The sequence below is a fragment of the Betta splendens genome, chromosome 8, assembly GCF_900634795.4.
Source record: "Betta splendens chromosome 8, fBetSpl5.4, whole genome shotgun sequence".
Classification (NCBI taxonomy): Eukaryota; Metazoa; Chordata; class Actinopteri; order Anabantiformes; family Osphronemidae; genus Betta; species Betta splendens.
The window spans coordinates 13,137,485-13,160,716 of record NC_040888.2 but is presented as its reverse complement, the minus strand read 5'-3'; the positions used below and the strand labels follow the sequence as shown (position 1 = coordinate 13,160,716).

At 40.9% G+C, this 23,232-nt stretch overlaps 2 protein-coding genes across 3 annotated transcripts; one reads left to right on the top strand and one right to left on the bottom strand.

The window, feature by feature from the left end:
* The first annotated feature begins 557 nt into the window (after nucleotides 1-557).
* On the top strand, nucleotides 558-16,792 carry radil2a (Ras association and DIL domains 2a). The gene is made up of 16 exons (XM_029159483.2): nucleotides 558-1,039; nucleotides 1,422-1,748; nucleotides 2,293-2,528; nucleotides 3,597-3,925; nucleotides 5,557-6,252; nucleotides 6,378-6,415; nucleotides 6,878-7,047; nucleotides 7,142-7,254; nucleotides 8,615-8,834; nucleotides 9,018-9,190; nucleotides 11,110-11,254; nucleotides 11,961-12,142; nucleotides 12,252-12,612; nucleotides 15,183-15,298; nucleotides 15,456-15,595; nucleotides 15,682-16,792. Exons 1-16 carry the CDS (start codon nucleotides 912-914, stop codon nucleotides 15,779-15,781), a joined length of 3,474 nt encoding a protein of 1,157 aa, XP_029015316.1. The 5' UTR covers nucleotides 558-911; the 3' UTR covers nucleotides 15,782-16,792.
* Nucleotides 16,793-16,817: 25 nt separating this feature from the next.
* On the bottom strand, nucleotides 16,818-21,859 carry LOC114860548 (uncharacterized). 2 transcript variants are annotated; one of them, XM_029159220.3, is made up of 7 exons: nucleotides 21,422-21,859; nucleotides 20,255-20,440; nucleotides 19,721-19,800; nucleotides 19,446-19,617; nucleotides 18,747-18,867; nucleotides 18,609-18,668; nucleotides 16,818-18,028 (listed from the first exon to the last, which is right to left on the bottom strand). In XM_029159220.3, the coding sequence occupies exons 2-7, from the start codon at nucleotides 20,388-20,390 to the stop codon at nucleotides 17,662-17,664; spliced, it is 936 nt and encodes a 311-aa protein (XP_029015053.1). In that variant the 5' UTR covers nucleotides 20,391-20,440; nucleotides 21,422-21,859; the 3' UTR covers nucleotides 16,818-17,661. The 2 variants fall into 2 exon arrangements, with proteins under 2 accessions (XP_029015053.1, XP_029015054.1); XM_029159221.3 differs by lacking the exon at nucleotides 20,255-20,440 and having other exon boundaries at nucleotides 17,082-18,028; nucleotides 21,422-21,771.
* Between the last annotated feature and the right edge of the window lie 1,373 nt (nucleotides 21,860-23,232).

Genomic DNA, 23,232 nt, shown 5'->3' with positions numbered 1-23,232 from the left:
CATTCACCAATGGAATGCAACTAATGTACATACACTTATTTAAAAACATTACAATTCATTACAATTCATTACAACTACCTTTTTTAACTCTGGCAGCAATACTAACTGTTAAGATTGATGATTTTCCTGCCCAAGAAATAACTTCTATAACTAATAAAATAATATATTAACTAATTTCTAATTACTTTACTCATAAAGTTGTTATTGTGTTATAACATAGCACATTTTTGATAATTAGATGATTTAAAATAGCCCTTTTGTCCACATTACCATTCTTTGACATCGCGTACGTGACACTTGCCCCGCCCACTCGCGAAACTAGCGCGCTTGGCAACACTGACGTCACTTGTAGTAGCTCGTGCCTCCAACTGCAGGTTGTGGTTCATTCAGTCCGCTCCAGGCTCCTGTCGGAGTTAACGGATTCTACTATATTTATCATGGGGCGTTCTGTCCACCTACTTGTTTTCGATGGGTTTAAGTCCAGGAGTGAAGTATTGTTTTGCCAGAACGTTTCGTTTGTTTTCTTTTTCTACAAAACTTTAATTTCAGTTTGAGTTTTACGTTCGAGTGACGCTATTTGGAAGTTTTAAATCTATGGACCAGAGTTTTCCTCTGACGCGCGTGGGAACTTCACGTTAACTTCGGTTACTCGAAGGAAACTTTACACTGAAATAAATACTTTTAACAGTTTTTTCTCTGACGAATACAGCGACTATATACGCACATTTTTGTGATTTTTGAGGGAATTTCGTGTGGACGTGGAAGTGGACTATTTTCGCGGAGAACCTTCTTTTAACCGTTCCCTTTTCCTTTCCTAGTTAGCAAACGTAAGCTAGCTAGCGGCGAAGAATGCCATTATATAGTCATCTCAGTACGTTTTAAGAGTGCTGTGTTTGTCAGTTATAACAACAATGCTTTCAGAAGAGAGAAGCAGCCACTCAAATAAGCAAACCCTTAACTTCCCTGTGGGTTTACTCATCCGCTCTCCCAAGAGGCGACTGGCCAAACTGGGGAGGAAACCCAGCAATGGGTCTGTCCAGTAAGTCTAAGTGGCTCATTTTGTTTATTACTACAGTATATTGCTTAAGAACCAAATAACCAAAAAAGATCTATAAAACTGAATAGTGTTTGTGTTATGTTAGGTTGACAAAGCGGCTGTTGGTATCTGACAGACGTGGCCATATTTATATATGGTTAAGGATATTTTTTTAGGTTGAAAATGACAGGTGTGCACTGTTATAGCATTATACTACTCCTTAACTAAGTTTAAAACTCAAAGAACAAATTCCTTTCTGGTTTTCAGACACATGACTGCAACCAAACATTTAGGATGGGTTAAACATAATTCTTTTTAAGCAGTTAAGATAATGCTTTTAAGCTTTAACTACTAGTGTACCTTATCTTCTTTTCTGTTGTCTTAGGTCAAACAAATCGGACAGCACTGTACACTCCACAGAAAGTGTGGGTGTCCGGCAGCCAGCCAAAAGCAAAATCCGCCGCCACAACAACAGACTTTCAACAGTTTTCAACTACAGCCCAAACCTGCGTGACACAGGGCGTCGGGGCCAGGCTTTAGGCAGTGGAGACCTACAAACTGCAGATGATCCAGCAGAGTTGTCCAGCCAAATGTCTGTCCCTGGTGTCCTGAAGATTTTCGGCAATGACATCTGTCAAGGAACAAACTACAAAAGTGTGCTGGCAACCACACAGTCCAGTGCAAAGGAGCTGGTGAAAGAGGCATTAGAGAGGTATAAGGCTTCATCTGACACACTGTGTGTGTCTGTATGTTTTTTCCACATAAAAGAAGGTGCTGAAATTTGTCAGCTGGACTACATCTTCAAGTGCCTGGAAAAACTCTGGAAAAACTTAGTGTTAACAGATATGCACGGCATGAAACAGGTTCTGGCTATGATGCCTGTAAAACATTATACTATAATCTGGCATATCAAGCATTTAAGCCATCTTGATAGATCTTGTAACTGCAACAACATATTTCAAACACAATGTACGTCTGAACTGTGTTGTCAAAATGAGATCTATTATAACAGGTAACTTGTAACATAACTTGTACTGTAGGTCGTTAGGATTTTTAACAATATTACTGATTTTGCAATGAGTAAAATCTGTAATCAGCACCATATAATTGCATAGTAATTTCTGATAGTACTGTACAGTACTGTAAAGCTGGGCATATGATATGTAGGACTGAAAACAGTAAAATCAGTCCCTAATAATTTTCCATCTATCGATAACATTCTCTGAAAATCCTCCTGCCCCTTTTTCTTTGCTCAGGTACTGCCTGGAGAAAGAAGATCCAAATGACTATGTGCTCTGCGATGTGATTGGCCAGACAGGAGCTGATAACCAGTGGAAGAGAGAATGTTTTCGTGTTGTGGGAGATAACGAGAAACCTCTCATGCTGCAATCACTTTGGAAACCCAAGGAAGGCTTCTCCAGACGCTTTGAAATTCAGCTAAGAGCAAATATAGAAGAGCAAAGTTTAAAAGACAGAGACACAATCACAGCAGGTATAGAAGTCATTTAATGTCAGAGTATTTTAACTTTTTAACAGTGACCATAATGTCCTTACACCTGGAAAATCAGTCCCTCAGTTTTGTTGTGGTGATATGTGGGAGCCTTTGTCCAGCTTATCACAAGCTAGAACAGGGAAGATGGCAGGCGTGTGAGAGGGGTCAGGAGGAAACAAAAGCTGCAATGAGGGACAGAGGAGGTCACAGCTGCCCCAGTCTTATCTTTGTTTTATTGCAAGGGCCTATCATGGCCCCACAAAACATCAAGGCACCATGTAGCTCCTCTCACTGGGTCTGTAGCTGGGTCTGTAGCAGCACTGACTGCTGTGTTAGTCTTTCTATCAGTGTTCACTTCCTGTACCCTGGAACCTCAAAGGTCAATTTACATTTGCAGTAAGGCTTTCCTTACTTGCATTTGACAAAAATGTATGTGTAGATTTACAGTATGCTTAGTGTTTTGAATGTTGAAATTCATCATGATTATGGCCATTTACTAGTTGCTGGTTCCTCAAAGTTGTGTATATTTCACCGCTCTTTACCTCTCTGGGTTTCTTAGGCACTGAGCCTATCTATCATAGTGTTGAAAGATGTGGAAAACACCTATTTCCATGGCTGATATGAATGGTGGAGTCCCGTGTGAAGCAAGGCTCTGTGGACATTCCACAGTGCTTAATGGCTCGAAATGAACTGAATGGTGTTTGTGTTATGTTAGGTTGACAAAGCGGCTGTTGGTATCTGACAGACGTGGCCACTTTTCACATTTCCTGCACATTTTCTCTCTTTCCTCTGATTATCTTATGGTTTGCAGTAGTTCCAGTGCAGCCAGCCCTTAATGTTAGACTATGCGTCTAATGGGATTTTGGTCATTGTTAATTGTTAATTTAAATTAACACATTCAAGCAAAACATATTTTAAAGTATAATCTCTTGCTTAGTCAAGAAATTGAATTGCCATTTAAAATTTTGTGTAGTCTGCATTTATTTGCATTCTGTGAAAATTCACTGATAGATCTAATTATTGAAAACACTGCATTTGCCTTAACACACTTTCTCCTCTTTAATGCAGGTATCAATGCTCAGGCTCGTAAGCTGCAGAAGGGCCGCTCCAGAGTCACCTCTCTGTTTGTGGATGGCAGCGGCGAGGATGCGGATGGACTTGGGATCTGGAGGAGCTTAAGCGAGATGGATCTGTCTGCAATGGAGAAGGAGGCCAGTCGAGCCCAGCACACCATGCTTAGAGAGGACCCAGACGCAGAAGCTGACAAGGAAGTGCTGCAAATTGGCACGGAGAAGGAGGAGACAGAGAGCAGTGATGACAACACCACACAGTATTCCATTCATCCACCTTTTGAATTTCCATACTTCCTCTTGCTGCAGGGCTACAGCCATAGGCAGGTGAGAGACGAGGTGAAAGTGTCAACCAGATCAACAATCATCCCTTTAAACAAAGTTACATAAATTGGTTGATGAAGCATGGTGCAATGCACAACAAGTAAAAATCTGACTTGTGGCTTGTATGTATTGTCCATATAACAAATGGTTACATAGTAAACAAGGTTTAGTGCTATAAATGATTTTCAAGTTAAATGGGTCACTTCTTAAAGTACTGTCACTTAAGATAGATTTCATGTTAATATGTTAAATTAACATTAAAGTGGAAAACAGATTATGCCTTAGAAGCAAACACAGGTGTGTCAACAGGTACATGAGCAAGTTGGACTGAACTTGTGAGGTTAAGTACCTCAAGGAGAAAATCCCAGAGCAGAGAGTAGGCCATTGGTAAGCTGTGGTGGACAGAGTCTGTGGCTTTCTTGGGACAGAGTGAGACTGGCTTGTGAACTACACAGTTGATCCTGTAGTCCTGTTTAGATTCAGAGGGGGAACACAAGTGGCTTTGCTTGTTGAGCCTACTCAGGGCATTTAAAACAAGGAGATAGCCTTGATTGACTGTAGATAAAAGATAAACTGCACAGGAGCTGCTTTTTGAGTGCTGTATATAAACACACTCTGGGGTAGGGCTCACTTTAACTACCATAGTGTATTGTAATCTGCATACCTGGGTTTTAAATTATGACTCATTCAAAAACGATCTCAAAAACATCACGTTCCCTGTGTAATAAACTTTAAATCACTTGTTTACATAGCTCACAGCTTTCCACAGTAAACCCGAGTCAGGCTGTGGCTTCAGCCCAGCCCTTTCCCAAAAACAGGAAGCACTTTTTTTTTGCTCATGATGTTGCTTGTGGAGATTGCTGACTGTGCAGGATACATTAGCACAGCAGGCCTAATCTGACTCTGCAACAGCAGGTGTAAGCAAAAAAAATTCAAGCTATAATTACAAAATGTAACATCAGTGATCATTTGTCAACAATCTGTGATAAAATCTGTGATTTGTTTATTAGCTTGAAGTTTTAATTATGTGGAGGCTAAGTCTATAAATTGTGCACAAGTAGCAGCCATAATGTGATAGTGTGCTAGGACATTATTTATTTGAAAGCACACATTAAAGTAGTTCTACCCCAACATGAGGGCTGCTGTTAGACTTCTAGACACAGGCCTCTCAAGCCGTTGATACTGTGTCATTGCCCGACTAAGAGTCTTAATGTGATGACCCCAAGGTCGTGAACATCTCCGATGTCTCACCCATAAGCCCTTCCACATTTGCCTGTTCTCATGCTGTAATTACACCAGCTGATCCTACTGCTGTTCACACGCACAGTGCTGGTTCATTTCCAGAGAGTTACGCAATGAAAGTCATACCCAGCATACGCACTGGCTGACACCTCCAAATAGGGTTTGATAATTGTATTACTGTACGTCAAAACAGTTTCATTTTTTTCAATTTCATGTTTTTGATTAATTACTGTATGATTGACATTTATAATATTTAATGATTTTTTTGAAATCCAAAGAATCAATGATAATGTTATTGATAAGTAAAATACAGTGAAATGTTTATTTACCTAATTTATCCTAACGTGAAGCAATTCTTTATTTTATAGTTTAACTTGTTCATTTATTTGCAGGATTTTGTTATTTACTTGTTGAGCGGGACCACCACCATCCTTGGGTGCTGTAAGGAACACTGTAATGGAGAAGATGAGGAGAGATTAAAGGTTGACGTCCTTCTCTTTGCTCCTGATGTGTTGCCTCAACACTGCTGTGTCAGACGGCTTGACTCAAACAACCCCACATCCACAGGGGAGCACAGGAAGACACAGACAATGCTGAAGCCCCTACATGGTGCTCCTGTGACTAGAAATGGTTCTTTCCTCAAAGGTGAGGTAGAACTGAACCCAGGGGACTTAGTGGGTTTGGGTAAACACTACTTGTTCCTGTTTAAGGATCCTACTAGCACATCAGCATCCCTACAGACCCCACTGTGGATGACCAGAATCTGCCCAAATGTGGATTTAAAGGCAACACCTGCGTGTTCATCTTGTGGTTCTTCAATTGCCACAAAAAGGTTCCTGAGGAAGACTGTCCCACCTCGTTGGAGGGACCTGGAAGGCACAGAGGCTTCGATAAACTATGGTCTGGAGCAAGAGGAAAAAGTCCTGCAGAAAATTTTAAACATGCTTGATCCGTGTGGAAATGAACCAAAACTCACACCTGCCTTCTTGCTGAGCCTTTGTATCCAGCACTCAGCCTCCACATTCGAGCTGACACACTTAAGACAACTACTGCTAAGAATAGCCAGCAAAATCCAGCTTATTATGTGGGTAAGGCTAAAACTTTGCTCTTTGTTTCTGCCTCATAAATAACCTTTCTAGACCAAGCTTAAAGGTGTTTTTCTGTGTTGATGGCGAACCCTCAAATGCATATTTTCTTCACTGCATGTGTTTAGGAGAAGACAAAGGAGCTTGCAACAATTCAGCCAGAAATGTGAGTAGACAAACCATAGATGGATTTAGATTTAGATCAGCTGCTGCCTGAAATTATATATGATGCCTGACAGCAAGTGTTACTGTCTGAATAAAAGAAGTGTTAGGGATCCTGATTTACTACTACATGCTCCTTCAGAAAACAAAGAGATGTCTTAAATGCAGGTTGTGTAAAGAGACGACCTCCCACATTCTCTTCTCTAAGAAACTTGCAGCAGTTTATTTAGTTCTCATGAGAACGGTGCTATATGCTCAGACGTCAGTGAATTGAATAGAGTCTACTTCGAGGTTCATTGTCATATGTCCGTAAATATCAGCTTTCATGTCAAGTCTTTTTACACATTATATTATTTATTTTTAAATCATTCTGTTATAGATAACAGCATGGTACAGGTACATATGCATAAAGAGCAGACCTCCATTACATTACTTACTTTTTCTAATTGTTCTGTCTGTAAATCAGGAGCTCCACTAATGGGCAGCCTGATCATCTTCAGCTGCTCAGCATGGAGGAACTGATCCCAGGTCTGCAGCCTTTGCTGCTATGGATGTCCAACTCCATTGAACTGCTGCACTTTATCCAGCATGAAGTCCCTGAGTTACTACCCTGGAGGCCGGAACAGGAGGACGAAGGTGTTTACTATAATAACACTTAACATGCTTGCCACCGTAAAACTTTTTTTGAAACTTATTTGTTTGTTTATTTGGTGTTTTCTTGGTATTTTAGGTCTTTTGGACTCTGAGATATCCTCTACTAGAACAGCCTGTGAGGAAGCCATGACAGTCCTAGAGGAAGTGATCATGTTCACCTTTCAGCAGTCTGTCTACTATCTAACAAAGGTTGGCTGAAACACACAGTTTTCAAAAAATACAGTTACCAAGGTGCAAACCTAAATAAAGGCCAGTTTTATTGTGACCGTAGCACAGCAAAACCATCTAATCAGAGGAGCTAAAGGATCTGACTGCACAATGTGGCCCAAAGACAATATAGATAAATTTACTTATTTGAAAGTTCATTTTATGTTTATTTGGTGATTGGCGAAGGGAAGCCATGGTCTGACCTGATGAAGCCAGTTACTATCTGTTTTAGTTATGAACAGCATAGAATACTGGTTGCCTATTTCTGCTGGATATTTCGAGATATTTAAGCTACTTGATTAAATCTTTTTTTAATTTTAAAAAAGTGCCAGAAAGATTGTGTTCAAATATAGACTGAATTTTGGCTAAATGTTTGGCCTTCCAGCATTTTATAGTACGTATTATGTGTTTAACTTGGTTTCAAGATTAGTTTTATTTTGACTTACAGTAGCTCAGCTACCTCAGCTTAGCAATGTGTCAGCACATACAATGTATTACATATAAACCTGAACCCCTCGGGTACAACACAGCACATCAAAAGTGGAAAAAAGGAAACATAATCAGTTTTAACTTAAACTGATCTATTGTGCCATCTAGAAGACACTCTTAAATTCTGTTAATTCTTTAAATGTATATTAGTATGTTGTAACCTTTGTTGTTGTCCATGAATGACAAAACTGAACTTCCCTGTTTTACTGCGGTGCAGACACTTCCAGGATAGATCTGTTCAGCCTTCCTATTCACAGGAACCATATTGAAATGTTCACACATTCAAATGCAACTTCACCGCAGAGGCACAAAATTGCCTAGTCTGTAGAAACACCACCACCCTGCACAAGGACTGAGGAAGGAAGGGAAGGAAGCAGGAACAGCCTGTGCTGTTCTTTGGAATAGTCAGGCATAATAATCACAATAGCAGCAAAATATTTGAAAGATTGTCGTTTAGCTAATACATTTAGTTTAATGCTTCTTTTCTTATTTGACTTGTCAGCTTGTCACACATCTCGTCCGCTGCTCCATGTTATTTATTAATAATAAACAATATAATAGTTAATTCATGTTTTTGGTGTTAATTATTTTTAACAATTATTAGCTCATATAGGCATTAGTTTATTGCAGAGGAAGACACTAAGCAGGAGGAAGGAAGGGAGGAGAAGAAAACAGTCTTTCTCTTAATTTCCTGTTAAATATGACTCCATTACTGCACCTCTCTACTTCTGCTTCTTCTTTTTTGCTTTTAGCCTCTTGCTTCAAGTATATGAATAAAAATGGGTCAGGTTGCATGAGATCTGCTGATTAATCAATTTATAAAAAATTGTTGAAATAAAGACTGTTTCCACAGAGTATGTATTCAGCTCTCCCTGGTCTGCTGGATGGAAACCCATTCACAGAGAGTGGTCACCTTCGGGTACCTGATGGACTCGGTGGTATCCTTGAGGTGCTGAAGGAGGCGTTGATGCTTCTCACGGCCTTCCAGGTGCATCCTGACATCTCATTACAACTCTGTGCGTATCTGTTCTTCTTCATCAATGCGTCACTGTTCAACGCACTCATGGAGAGAGGTAAGATTAAATCTGAACACTGTTAAAATTGCATTGTAAATCTATTGTTTTCTAATAAACTGCATTTAGGCTATTTTGATATCATGTAATACATAATGCTTGTGTTGTGAATACAAAAACTAAAATTTCTAGACTTTACAGTTAGGATATTGAAGCCTAATCTAAGTCTACTTCATTGTTTAGGATCCATTTCTGGGTTCTACCAGTGGTCCAGAGGGGTTCAGATCCGGGCCAACCTGGACCTGCTGATGGACTGGGTCCAGAGTGCCGGTCTGGGGGATTTGGCCACTGAGTTTTTCCAGAAACTGTCTACTGCTGTCAACCTGCTGGCCACACCTAGAGAAACCCTCCTGCAGGTCAGGGGACATCCGCTTCTCCTTTCCTGTTTGTCTTACTGTAGCCTGGAGAGTTGGGTCGAGTTTGCGTCAGAGTTTGCTCAAAGATTCCAAGACAATACAAGTTATTTATGTTTATTACGTGCACACTGTTGAATCTTTGAGAAATGTTAACTTCTTCTAGCCATTTCCACTGTAGCAAGGTAATCCTCTTCTTTACAGCTTCTTGCTGTTGATAAACACTGTGATAATATGACTAATTAAACCCGACAAATCTCTGGAAACACGCTAGTGGTTTATGGCTATACAGTAGTAAGCTTAGAGAACAGATGGACTTAAATACACTGCAGTGACATCACAATGTCACAGTGCCAGCAAAGGTTTGGCATTCCCACATCTCTTTTAAAGTTAAACAGAGCTGAGTATATCCCATTAGCCTTTGTGTGTTTGCAATTCATTATCACTGTAAATCTTGTTTATTCTTACATAATCCAAGCTACGAGCTCAGATGTCACTTACAACACACAGAAGTACATCAGAGGAACGAATTTTAAAATATTTTATACATCAGTTGAGCAAGTTTACGTTTGCTTTTGTGTGTAATCTTTGCTGAGCACTAGTAATCTGCTGATTTAACCTAATCTTACCTTTTTTGGTTACCCGTCTTGTTTACACTTTGTACTAAAAATGGCAGCTAAATTGAATTTGAATGGGTCAGGTATAAAAATAACCCTTATGCAACACAGTTGAAGGGTGACACATGGACAAGACAAGATTGGTGCAAATAATTAATCATTTTATGATTTATGGGTTTTTGGATGATATGAGACACACAGCACAGTGAGGACTTTCGTTTGTTTCAATAGATTGTGTGCTTCATTTTTACAATACAGCCACATGAATGATTCATCTGCACCTCTCAAACATAAAAGCTTTTATCCATTACTAAACACAGTAGGATTGAGACCTAGTTTAACCTTTTATAGGAGTCATGAATATCTCACTACATAGCACCAACCCACCCACAATGCAGCTGTCAAAGATGGTGTGTCATCAGTTCATAGAATTGGAAGGTTGCTAGGAAGTCAGTGGCTTAATGTATCCCTGCCCTGATATGAGGTCACCGTGCAGCAGTAGAGCACACACCCTCAACAGACTTGTAGTTTGCCATCTGGAGTTTCTTTGGCCTTTCTTCTCTGGCATAGTAATACATTACAGCAGGGGATGTGGCATGGCTTTCTCTGCCAACAGTATTAAACAACACAACATCTGAGGGTTCATTTTAGCTGTGCAACATTAAATCTTAAATAGTACACATAGACATTTTCAAGTTTCTGTTTATGAGTGGCACTTAAACTGCACCTTCCGTTGGTTGAGCCGTGAGTGTGGCATCTGTGTTATTAAAGAGGGCGGGACTCCTCAGAATCATATGTTTTCTTTTGTGGCCCCGGCATGTCTGGGCAAAGTCTTATTTCCAGTTCAACTGGAAAAAGATTCAGTGAAGTGAATAGTGTTTGTCTTGAATGTCACCGTTTCCTTTTGGCAGTGATCAAAAACTAATACATCCAAGAAAGACTGGCTATGGCATCAAGAAGAACAGCAAAGTGCATACAGCATATGCTGCTGGTGTGTTCCCGCTGTGCAAGGGAAATATTTTCCCAAGATTCTTTGTTACTATATCCAATCCCGTGGTGACACATACAAAAAGCACATACCAGATTGTATAACTCGTGTAAGATGGTTTAAATTCAAATGAGAGGGTAGCGTTGACTTTGTTTCCTTATATGGCGACAAGCATGATTGGGAAAGCACTCGCCAGCCTCGCATCCTGAACTACAAAGGCACAGTTTTACAATCCTGCAAGTCCTTTAAAGTTTTTTAAATCTCTTTTTCCCTGTTTCATAATATTGTGGGTGTCTTTGTTGTTTTACGTCCTTCAGTCATCCTGGGCTTCTCTGAGAACCGAGTTTGCAGCCTTGAACCCTGCTCAGCTTCACCACATGCTGAGGGAATATAGCTCGGGTAAAGCCTGTCCCACTGGATGGACCCCAACACAGAATGACGCTATAGGCGCTGTCAAGACAAGTGAGTATCGTAGTAAATGCACCTGCCTTTATTACTACTACTTTGACTTGACATAACTTTTTTAATTTATTTAATATATGATACACAATAGATGTACTATATAGACTTTTTAGTTAATCATATTTTTATATACCTAATTTCAAATGTTTAAAATCCATTTAACCATTAGATTATAAAACAACACTCAACTTTTCTGTAGCTGTCCTGTTCTTAAAGGTGACAGTATGTACTGTAAACTGTTGTAACCAGACTCTCCTTTGAGCCTGATGTGACGTACATGTTTGTGCTTGACAGAGCGAGACGTTATGTAAAAGAGACCACTGTGCTTCTGTTTTTAAAAACTTGCCATTCTTGCCATATTTTTTAGCCATCAAATAAGCAAGTCTCTTTTTACATTTCTTACATGGTCTCTTTATTTTTTTGTACCTTTTCAGTTCAGTTTTGTTCTGTCTTTTTCTCAAATTGGACTTCAAACTTAGCATGAATTAACCCTAAACCAGGCTAGTAACACAAGGGCTGTCAACCCTTTGCTGCCAACTCATGACACCTCCTCACACAAATTGGCTGCATTCTTTTACTGGAAACACGTGACACAACAACTCATTTTAAATGGAGCAGTTTTACACGGAGATTGAGTTTCAAACAAGGTTTATGCCACTTTTTAAAGGAGCAATAACAAGCAGGCTTTTCTGTTTCACATCGGCAGCTGACATCCTGGAGAACTTTGACAACCACCCGCCACTCATCCTGCCCAGCAGCACTTTTCACTTGGAGCTGAGTAATCCTTCCATCGAGCCAGCTCTGTTTGAACAACTTAGTCGACTGCAGGAGTTCATTCGCCATCTCCCTCACAATAAAACCCAAGCTGATGCTGACAGGGAAGAACAGGTAACAAGCTCACTGAACAGAAACAAACATAACATCAGTCAGGCATGAAGGGGGCCACTTTTATGTTTTTAAATCTGCCATTAATTGACCTAATATATCTTGAAATTAGGCCCTCAATGGGATGACTACAGACAGCCAGTCTGCAACCTCACCCTCATTACAACATCAGGAGGTCTCTGAGCCAGTTACCTGCCCCTCTTCTGAGACAGAGATGAAGTGTTCCCCCCTTCAAGAGCCTGCTCCTGCCCGAGGATCTCATGGTGACCTTAGCAGCTGTGAGGAGGTCTTGGCCCAGAAACTGAAAAACTTGGAGCTACAAAACACCCTTCCAGGACAGGCTGACATGGGCTACCACAAAAGCCTGGCCTTGGACCCATCCTGTCTGCTCACACCTCCCAACACCCCTCAGGGCATGGAGCTTGCTGACCTAGAGGCTGACCTGCAGGAGGGAGCGTGCCACCAAAGGAAAGGTAGCAGAAAAATACTTCGCACTCCAAAATGCAATTGCCTGTCAGTCACACTGCCATAATTAGGTAATTAGGATTTCCAGTAATTCATACAATGTATAATTAAAATATAAATTGCTGCCCAACACATTTAAATTAAATATAGCCATAAAAGTTATAACAGATTTATTAAAGTTGCTCTTTAAAGACTCACCAGTAGCTAAAACATTTTAACTGAAATTTGAGTAAAAGAGACCTAAACACAGTGACTTTTCAGTCAAATGACAAACGCCTCTGTCAAAGGCAATACGAGGTTGAACCGAGGCTCATTAACAACCTCTGGGGTGAGGTCAGCCGCACTCCTTTCTCTTTCATCCTCATTACCGTCGCCTGACTAACTGAAGTTTTTACAAAAACTTTTTAGCGACTTGACCTCGTGGAACTGCTGCTTTAGTGTCCCCTTCAGTTCGATAGCCGCGTTTAGGTGCCCCAACATAAAAAGACAGCGTGTCTCCTCCCTTCATCTGTTACTCACTCTGGAGGTCAGGAATCTGTCTCTGCAGGGTGGGTTCACTGTGGAAAAGGAAAGAGCGCTTCCTCTCCCGCCTCTATTGTTTTTGGAGGCCTCTGTCATGACGTCATCAATAGGAGTTACAGGGAGTTGACCTTTTTAGTTTTAGAGTTACAACTACAACTAAAAGTTACAATATTGCTACTTTTTTTAGGAACATTTTCCACATTCTACATTGACTCATCTAGTCATACGAGATTAAAGCTTCAAACTTCTGGGGGGTGTTTCCAGTGGCAGGATGTTGAACACAATGAGAGAAGAAGTATATATTTTTTTACCTATAAACCAATAAACACTTCACGTCATCCTCCTACAGTACATATGCTGAACAAGACATAATGCCTTTTATTATTCTTCAAACTACTGATGCATTATGCTAAGATGGATAGCCCCTTACTTTTAGACGTGTATACAATATCTATTCAAACTTGTTTTTGTTATTCAAAAATTGTCATGTTTGACCATAAATAAGACATCCATTTTAAGCTACTGTACAGACAGACATTGTTTACAAATAAATTGCCTCACACAACAAAGACAGTAAATGTTAGTTGCTGTTAGTTGTAAGAAAACATTGTGGTATCTAAGCGAGCCCGGTTGGTACAGATGCACTCTTAAAGCCCTTAGATCTGAATCAAGCCTTCAAAAACACTTTTCGTCACATGTGATTTGCGTTTGTGTATAAGAGGTTCAACTGGTGCTAATGCGTTCCTTAACAGACCCCCCAGTGAGGTTGTATGCAATTACAAAGAGGGTTTATGTTGATCTTAATCAGATGTCTTTACTCTCATTGGTTGCTTGTTCCTCTGTGCATCTCGTTTAGTGCCTTAATAAAAGTAATTTGCCTAAATTGGTTGGGAATTACTTTGAACATTCCCCATTAGTCATTGCCTGGATTATTATACAGTAAAACATTGTGAGCTGCAATAATTTAGCCAAAAATGAAAATAAAAGAACAGATTTACCAAGCTGCAACTACTGCAGTACATTTTTATTATTTTTTGTATTTAATACCAATATTTGACCAATATTTTAGTAATGGTATTTACTTTCAGTATTTTGTACAAGTAGCTGATAATGAATAAATTCAATAAGTTGTCCAGTTGTCTGTAACAGAAAACACCCTGATGGAAACTGTTTGTATGCTGGGCCGCTGTGTCTACCTCTCTGGTTGTGGCTAACAGTTAATGTTATTTTCAAAGTTTGGTAATCCTTTAATCTGGCACCAAGAATTACAGAGAGGTGGTGATGTCAGGAGAGAAAAGAGCAGTGGCCGATCCCTCATGGGAATTTACAGTTGGGTTGGTGCGTGGAATCTTAATCGGGGATGGCATTGTCCGGGGCAGGTCCTGCGTGGGGGGCAGATGAACTGCGTGTTAGGAGAGGGTGGTGGGGGCTGAGGGGGGAGGAGGAGAGGGCAGGAGAGGAGCAGGAGTGGCCTGGGTGGGAACAATTTGTTTTGGAAATGCTAGTGGCTGGTGCATTGTTGTTAGTTAGATGGGAAGTCCCTGATACAGCATCACAGCATTCTATAGTCAGTGTCTACAGTCAGGTGAAAATAGTAAATGACACCTGGTATTTTAATCATGACCTGATTCAGCTCATAATGGCATACTTGTTATGTACTGTAACACTGTGTCCTTACTAATAGTAGAACCAGTGGAACTAGTTTTCCATCGGTCAAACCTGTGAGCTACACTGTTTTCAGTCACTACCTGGTTTTTGAGCCATTACTGGACGGTTCATTCCCTCTGCTTCTTAATCTACTTCTGCTAAATACACACCATACTGCACACACGATCACAAATGGGGCACAAACAAACCCTGTGATGTTAATGAGGTATAACACGTTTTTTTTAATATACTGTAGGTAAGTCAGTGGATAAACTAAAAGTTATTGAGTAGAAAAAATCATACAGCAATAATAAACAGTCCGCAGGTTCCAGATCCCGCAGCACAGCTGTGGAATCAACTCCTCCAGGTTTGTTTAACATGAACATGTCTTTCTTTGTGTTTTTTTCAGTCAGTGGATGTCCTCAGCGGATGACAGAAAATGTGGAAGGTGGCAGAGAGGAAGTGTTCACAGTGGAGCTTAAAAAAGGCCCTCACGGCCTCGGACTGGCTCTCGTAGATGGAACAGTACGAAGACTTCCTCTTCATTCTTTCCACTCATCCACACGTCTGCCTGATGTTTATCATTTTGTAAAGTTAATAAAAATAAATGCAGTACAGTTATGCCTACACTAAAGCTACAGTATATGACAGTACAATAACCTTATACTTTATCTTCATATAGAAAACACCACTGGGAATGAGTGGGATTTATGTCAAGTCCGTGGTTCCGGACTCTCCCGCTGCCCAGTGTCAGAAACTGAAGACGGGCGATCGCATCCTGGCTGTTAACGGCATCAGCCTGGTTGGTATGGAGTATAACATGTAAGTGAGACAGCACACGCAGGTCGAGGTTGTATCAGTCTGATCTCTTCCTAGCGCTGTGCACTTATTGTTTTTTGTCATTTCAGCGGTAGAGAGCTTATTAGATCTTCTGGAGACTTTCTCCGACTTCTGGTTGCCAAGATGGACTCAAAAACCATCAAAAGGGAACAGCAACACTCTAAATAAAAGCAGCAAGTGGACAATCAAGAGCAAAGTGGGAAAACTGGAGGACATGGCTGCATCCGGTGTGATTATATCACAGGGGATGGATTCTTTGACCAAAGGAACACACTGTAGAGCTGTTCAATCAGACAATCAATCAGAATTTTGTTGGCAGACGAGTAGAAAATACAAGTTTATAAATGCTTATTCTGCTCTCCCAGCTTCTTTCTGGCCCATAAACAAACTGATGGTTTCTGCTCCGTGTTCATAAACCATGAGGTTTTGGTGGTGAGGAAAATAGTCGCCTGCTGCAATTGGCAGTTGCAGAAAAATGTCTGTTTGTATGTTTGAAGAGCAACTATTCTGTCTAAAGAGCATCAACAAGCTGCTTTAAAGTCATTCATCTCCTGCATCTGCTGGAAATATGTTGAAATGCTTTTTAAACTTGGAGCTTTTGTAGCTATTCTGAAAACTGTGACACAGGTTACTCCATCTTGCCCAGTTGTTTGGCAGTCATCAGGCTTCAGGGTTGCAAAATTTAAGTTAATTTAATCTTGTTTTTAGAAAGAATGTGGTCTGGAATGTGTTCACCTCATTGGTTAGAAAACTAAATATAAATTTTAAATAGCCCCCTGAAGGTTTTCTGGAAATGAGAGACATGTAAAATAAATGTGCTGCAGTTATTTTGTTATTCTTACATTAGTTTATGTAGAAAAACAAAAATGCTTCAGCATTTATTATGAACTGTCCAGTTCTGCTAAACTAAATGCTGGTTTTATATTTAGCACATAGACATGAAAGTAATATTCTTTTACTTTTCATGCCACAAATTGTTTAAAAATGTTCGTTTAAAGCCTTAGTGTCAGTGAGTTCTGTTGTTTTTCACTTGTTCTAAAACTTCTTAAATGTACTGATTTGGAAGCATATAAACAATCTAACAGTGTTAAAGTTCAAGTATTAAAAGTATTCAATTTTGTAATATTTATATTGCACGTTTTTTTTTAACCTATGGAATAAAAACTGTTTTGACTTTGACAGTTGTAGACCTTGTTAAATGTATTTGCGTTGTTTCTCTTCTGTTTTGGGGGGAATTAAATGTGCAGCTGGGAGCTACAGGCCAGTCTGGGCTCAGAGCTGCATAGCCACCACCAGCCGCTGTTTATAGCTGCTCTGTGGTTTCCACCAGCCAAGCACTTTCCACTGGCTCCAGTGAGGGACAGTGTAGCTCCTCTGGCCCCCTGGGGCCCCAATTACACACACCGCTTTATGGAGCAGTAAAAATGGGAGTATGCTGCACACTCAGACTGAAATGATCTCCCTGTGAGTACGACCCCCTGCTGAGTGTGAAGCTCCCAGCTGGTTTGCTTCTAAAACCCAAACCTTGTAATTGTTGACAACTGTACATTGACTCAGCAGGCTGTCAGTGCTCAGCTTGCATTTTTTTAAACAGTAGTTATGTCTTAATGATCTGATCCCATTTACCAAAATACTGCTGTCACATGGAATCACAAGGAGGAGGAGGAGAGAGACACCTTCTGATGAAGGTGCCTAGAGTTGAACAGCAACATAAAGCAAGTACTGGGCCAATCAGTTTAGAGTCTTATAAGGGAAATAATAAAATTATTGGATTCACACAGATTCACATAAATGCCATTATATAACGATGATATAGTGAAACAACCTATAACACAATAACATTTTCATAAACATCTTCCTACCAAATTCACACGACTGCGTTCACACCAGTAAAACAGTTATTGGTTAGGTATTAACTTCACAGTTATTTACGTTAATAATTTATAACTGCATGTTTTTCTCTGTTACATTCAGGTGCAGAGTCAGAGAAAAGTAACTATGAGACCTGTTTGTACTTCTGGCTAGAATCTCATTTTTTCAACGTTTTATCAACAGGTTCTAGTTCGTCTGGCAGCAGGATCTGGTTCCAGCCTGAAGTAGTGGTCGCAGTTGAGGAGTGGACAGTCTGCGAGCGTCAGGCTGTAGTCGTAGTACACCGTGTCCTCTGCAGGGCTCTCCTCCGGCCCTCCTATGAAGCCGCACTCCTCCAGCGTGCGCTCCGGGGGCAGGCAGGCCTCCGCTGCGGTCTGCCGGCTCGGGAACACCTCCAGCCTGCGGGTCTGGATCCCGACCCGGTCCTGGATGATCCTCGTCAGACCGGCCACTTTGGTGCTGCTTGGCAGAATCACCTCAAAGTTCCCTGGATGGGCTGCAGAGGAGTCAAATGGAACAAGTCTGAGCCTGAGGCGGACGAATCTGTGGTAGAGAAAGTTACAGTTTGATTTTAGGTCCATTTCATCAAGGCTTCAACTTGTTAATTCCCAAAACCTTTACTAGAGGTTAACACAACCAAGGCACCAGCATTGGCGCAAAGGTCGTGCCGCATCCCGTTTGTTTTGAAAGCTGCTGAGTCTAAATGTGTCCTGAACTGGGATTGTGTTGAGGAACGCAGCAGAGTTACACAAGGTGAGTCACACACTGATTTACTGCCGGGAGCCGAGGGCCAGAAAACCCCGAGACGGCTGAACCTCAGACGTGGAGGTTGTGGTCTGAACGTCAACACAGCCTGACGTTTGTTCACAAAGATTCTTGGAATCGCTCTGCCACACATTGTTTCGTTACACGAAGCTTCCCTTTACGCTAAATACAGCTTTCCTATATGTCTGTGCTCAGCGGCTGTACATTCATACTCACGCACTAAACCAGATCACAGTTTTATGACTCAGAGTCAAACATACCAGGACCTTTTGAAAACAACTCTGACTGTAGATTAAATAATGTTTTAAAATAATCTGAATATCATCTTTATCCGGGTAACAGCTGACAGTCAACACACCTCCCCACGTCTCCTCTCTCAGCTGTTTGAGCACCGACCTCTAGGCTCCCGACCCCCAGCCTTCAAGGAGAAAAATGCCAAATGAAAAGTTCATAAACGCAGAGATGAACGAGCCGCTCACACCAGCATCTGCGTTACCTCACACTCTGCACTTGTCCGTTCAAGCCTCGATAACGTATCGTGTTGCCGGCGTTCTTCAGCAGCTGAGTCAGTGTCTGGAGCTGAGCGCGCTGACAGGGGACGTCCAGGTTCATCAGGCCTGCAGGCAGAGACGCAGGGGTCACCGATGATGGATCTGTGAGCCGTGTGAGTTACTGCATCTTCATCAGATTGTGTGTGAATGTAATGAGTCATTTGTCATGAGAAAAGCTGAGAGAAACCCTAACGAAGTTCAGCTGTGTCTCCTGTAGATTAGGCACCAGCATATTTTCTATTAATATATTAAAAACCAAGTAATTGTGTGTGTTTGTGTGTACTCCTGTGTTTGCTGTTTGTGTGTGTGTGATTTCTAGTAAATCGCAGCGTTATCCTAAAGGCTGGAGCTCCCCGGTGCCTCGAACATCTTTCATCACAGACGTATAGATTCCTCACGGTATCTGAAGTTTGACAGACAAAAGCAACGTTGTCCATGATTTGTTTCCAGGAGCCAGCTGGTCTTATCTGAGGGGGTGGGGGGGGGTCTCTGCTTCATGATCAAACGTCGGTTTCACAGTGCCCTTCGTGAAATGCTCCACTGTGGCTTTTACTGTAGCCAACGCTGACTCACATCATCGCTGTCTAATCTCCTTTTCCCATTCGGGTGATCTTTATCTGACATTCAAGGAGCTGACGGATTACCCAGACAAAAGTCCTTCAGGTGCACCCGTCCACTCCCGTCCGGGTCGCTGGGGCCGAACAGCTGATCAACCTGTTGCTGATGCTCGGAAAACCATCTGATCATCTGATCCAGGAACGCCACGAACTCCGGGGCGTTGGAGCCGAAGGCCTCGTTGGTTTGTTCTGTGGAAACCTTGAAACCAGATGCACAGATCAGCTCTTTTTCAGTCTGTATGAGGACACAACTGCTCATAAACACATTTCATAGTGGGATTTCAGATTTAAACTGCACAGACCTTTTCTCTCTTCTTTTTCTTGCTAGGTTTTTGTGCTCGCTGCTTCTTCTTTCTCACGTTGGTCGACATGTGACTGTTTCCTGGAGGAAGGAAGCAGCTCTGTGTATTTAGGAGGTTGAACATTGATATCAGTCGTCCACTAATCACTATGTAACAAGTTACACTTTTATTTAAGCACGTCTACATTTTATTCTTGTTGCCTGTATTTTTATCGAAGTCGTACAGTATTTCGTCATATTTTATATGTATATATCTGAGGTTAAGTAAGGACAAAGTGAACATGTGTATGTTGTACATTGTTTAGCACACATTTATTATAGTATAACTTTCTCTTAAGGCTAAATTCGATTTTTACTGGCTCGCCTCCAAACCCGTTTTCCCTGCACACCTTCGTCTCCAGACAGGATTTCCTGCCTGTGTCTGAGATATAAGGATCTTGGGAACCTCCCCAGTTTCCAGTCCTGTGACTGGGAACGTTGTACTGGCCAGTGGAGTGGGAAGTGAGCTCACTGGTTCGAACGCTGAGCTGCTCACCGCGCTGTAGTTTCCTGTCTTTATTGTTAACGACGAGCAGGAAGGATGAGACATGAGAAAAGCTTGAGGACTTCCTTCCTTTTGTCACGTTGTCGCTGCCCTGAGGCGACGAGCCCTTGTGTAATCTTGCTCTCATATATCTATAATTTTGTTGTTCCCAGGCTTTGCAACGTGCTGAAATGGTCTCTGAGGATAAAAATGAATATGTAAACGCTACAGGAGCTCAGCCACCTGCGAATAAAACAAACACTTTGTTTCTGACTGAAAGCACAACTTCTCGTCTGAGAAACACGCTCGCAGCAGAAAAACCTTTCATCTCCTCTCATGGACATTTCTTTGAGTCTCATCTATATTTATGCCTCTGGAGCAGGGAGATCACTTCAAAGTGGACTTGATCCTGTTCCAGTGGGGAACCACAGGTGTGCTGGGCGGAATGTGCAGGGCTGTGCAGGGGTTAAGGACATACCCCCATTCAGACGTCCAAGACATTTTTATTTCCGATGATATGAAGTTCAGCAACAAGTAATAATAATAATAATAATAATAATAATAATAATAATAATAATAATAATAATAATAATAATAATAATAATAATAATAATAATAATAATAATAATAATAATAATAATAATAATAATAATAATAATAATAATAATAATAATAATAGCTGCAGTGTCCTAGAACACTGTGTGATGATGAGCGTGATCCCTGATTAAGCTGAAAGCAGCTGTAGCCGAAAGCTCATAGCTGCACTTTGAACCCCGGAGGATTTTATGTGCTCTGTTGCGTCTCCCTCTGGTGGAAATGTGTAGAACTACAACAACAACAGCTTCATTTCCTTCTAGAGTCATAGTCTGGGTCAAAATTAGAAACATTTTTCATTATTATTACGCACAGTGTGCTGCATAGTGATAGTCCATTTTTAAGTTTCATTTAGAACATAACCCATCTAGTTCCATTCATAATACTGTACATTAATTTATTATTATATTCAGGTCCAAATGTTCTTTTAGAAGGAGACGTTTTCGTTAATGATACCAATAACCTTTTTCTATTCGTGAACATAATTTAAAGCGTCACTGACAAACAGGAAATCAAGAGAATGACATAATCTGTGACATTGTCTTTGCTGTTTAGTGCCAGTGAGTAACAGCGTGGTCATCTTACCCAGCGCCGACCTGTGAGTGAGTCAGTCTTCAGCCAGAATGGCTCACGGTTCACTCTTGCTTTGAGTAACGTCTCAGAGAAGTGTCCTGATTTCTCTCGCTGCTGTTGCATCGCTGTGTTGACTGGTTGTCACGGTGACAGGACCTTCAAACGGGCAGACGTTTATGGCCGGGACCAAACAAAAAGGAGAAGCAAGCAGTCGACTTGATTCACAAACCGTGGATTAAAGGACGGACGGATTCACGCTTAAAGTTCAAGAAAGACATTAGTTACAAATAACAAATAACACATCCTGCAGTTACAGAAGCTACAGAACGACATCATGCTTGTGCTCCTCCAGTCCATTTTACAGTGACTACATCTTACATTGAAATAACACTTCTAATTAACTTACACTAAGATATGAATCGTTTGCCTTTTACCAGAGATAAAAAAAAATGCACCATTTTCAGTTTTTGTTAACTGCCTCGTTCCTAAGTTTCATTCATATAAATCAAGGTCACTTTTTTGTTCAAATGTCACAATAGTTTATATCATGAATATGGCAACAACTGTTTTTTTTAGATTTTTTTGTTTTGTGAAATTTTGGTGAAACTACAATAAACATTTTATTAATTGTAAGACTCAGGTTTAATGTTTCAATGCTTCAAACCTTCAATTTTATGTGTATGTCATATTTTCCCTTTTCTGACTTTGGCAATTAAATAGTCAGACATTTTAAGGAGCAATCAAACGGTTGAGTGAGCTTTGTTATCTTCAAGAACCGGGTGATTATTATGATTCAGAAATGTTTACAGTATCTACTGTTCATAGAAAGTTGTTGATTACCAAAATAAAGCTTTATATTTCAAGCATTTTAACTTTTAACCTGTCAAAAAACATGATCTTGCTTTTAGTGTTGGTCGCTAGCACTTAGCTCATGGTAAAAGTATTTAGCAGAAGGTTGTTGTGTTACTGTTACAAATGTGCTCTTTGCTCTGACTACACACACCTGAGCGCTACACACTGGCTGCACACTAAAGCCTATGCTAACTAACTACTAGGCCTGCTCCCTCAGAGCCCAGGCCACACTGGGAAACACCAAGCTAGATTCTAACTAGAGACTAACAAGACACTAGAGAAAAAAACCACAACCCAGACTTGATCATGAATTTAGTCATGATTGTAGTTAGCGTGCATAACTGACCAAGTGGTGTGTGGGAGGAAAGCTTCAACAAGAGGCTATGGAACAGGTGCAGGTAATGAGCCTGACTGAGCGGATGCAGGACAGAAGATAAAATGACTTCAAAAGACCTGACTCAGCAAATAAAAGAGCATTATGACTGATTTTTGGGGGATTGTACAAGACTTCAGAAAGACATACAGTAATTCAGTAAATACAGTACAAATAATAATACTAATGAAAAGCCAGTTATTCCTACAGTGAGACTAATCATGAGTATGTTTTGTCCAATGAATCCAACTTAACTAAATGTCAAGGTCGAAGCAATGTTGTCTCTCTGACTGTGAGCTGGTGTTTACTGAACCACGAGTTTCAGGCTTCAACAGCTGTAAACTCATGAAGCTAATAGTTGGTGCCAGGTCATCTGGTTATTTTATTACCAAGCGAGAGATGGAAACCTGTCAGCATGTGGAACATCTTCCTCCACCTTCATCATCCTCCACCAGCATCGTATGGTGTGACTTTACTGAACCAGTGCTGATGTCAAGTTACAGGACTTTAGTGGGATTCCCTGTGAGTTAGTCCTTCCTCCTCGTCTCCTCTCTGGTGCTGATGAACCGGTGGCTGCCGTCACCGCTGTGAACGTCCT

Bases quoted from the DNA above. Each gene is read 5' to 3' on its own strand.
- LOC114860548 (XM_029159220.3), bottom strand. From the start codon at position 20,390: ATGAGAGCAAGATTACACAAGGGCTCGTCGCCTCAGGGCAGCGACAAC. The intron at 19,801-20,254 runs GTGAGCAGCTCA...TCCTTCCTCCAG, and splicing joins AGACAGGAAACTACAGCGCG to GAAACAGTCACATGTCGACC. The intron at 18,029-18,608 runs GTGTGTTGACTG...TCTCTACCACAG, and splicing joins GAGAGAGGAGACGTGGGGAG to ATTCGTCCGCCTCAGGCTCA.
- radil2a (XM_029159483.2), top strand. From the start codon at position 912: ATGCTTTCAGAAGAGAGAAGCAGCCACTCAAATAAGCAAACCCTTAAC. The intron at 1,749-2,292 runs GTATAAGGCTTC...TTCTTTGCTCAG, and splicing joins GTGAAAGAGGCATTAGAGAG to GTACTGCCTGGAGAAAGAAG. The intron at 3,926-5,556 runs GTGAGAGACGAG...ATTTATTTGCAG, and splicing joins AGGGCTACAGCCATAGGCAG to GATTTTGTTATTTACTTGTT.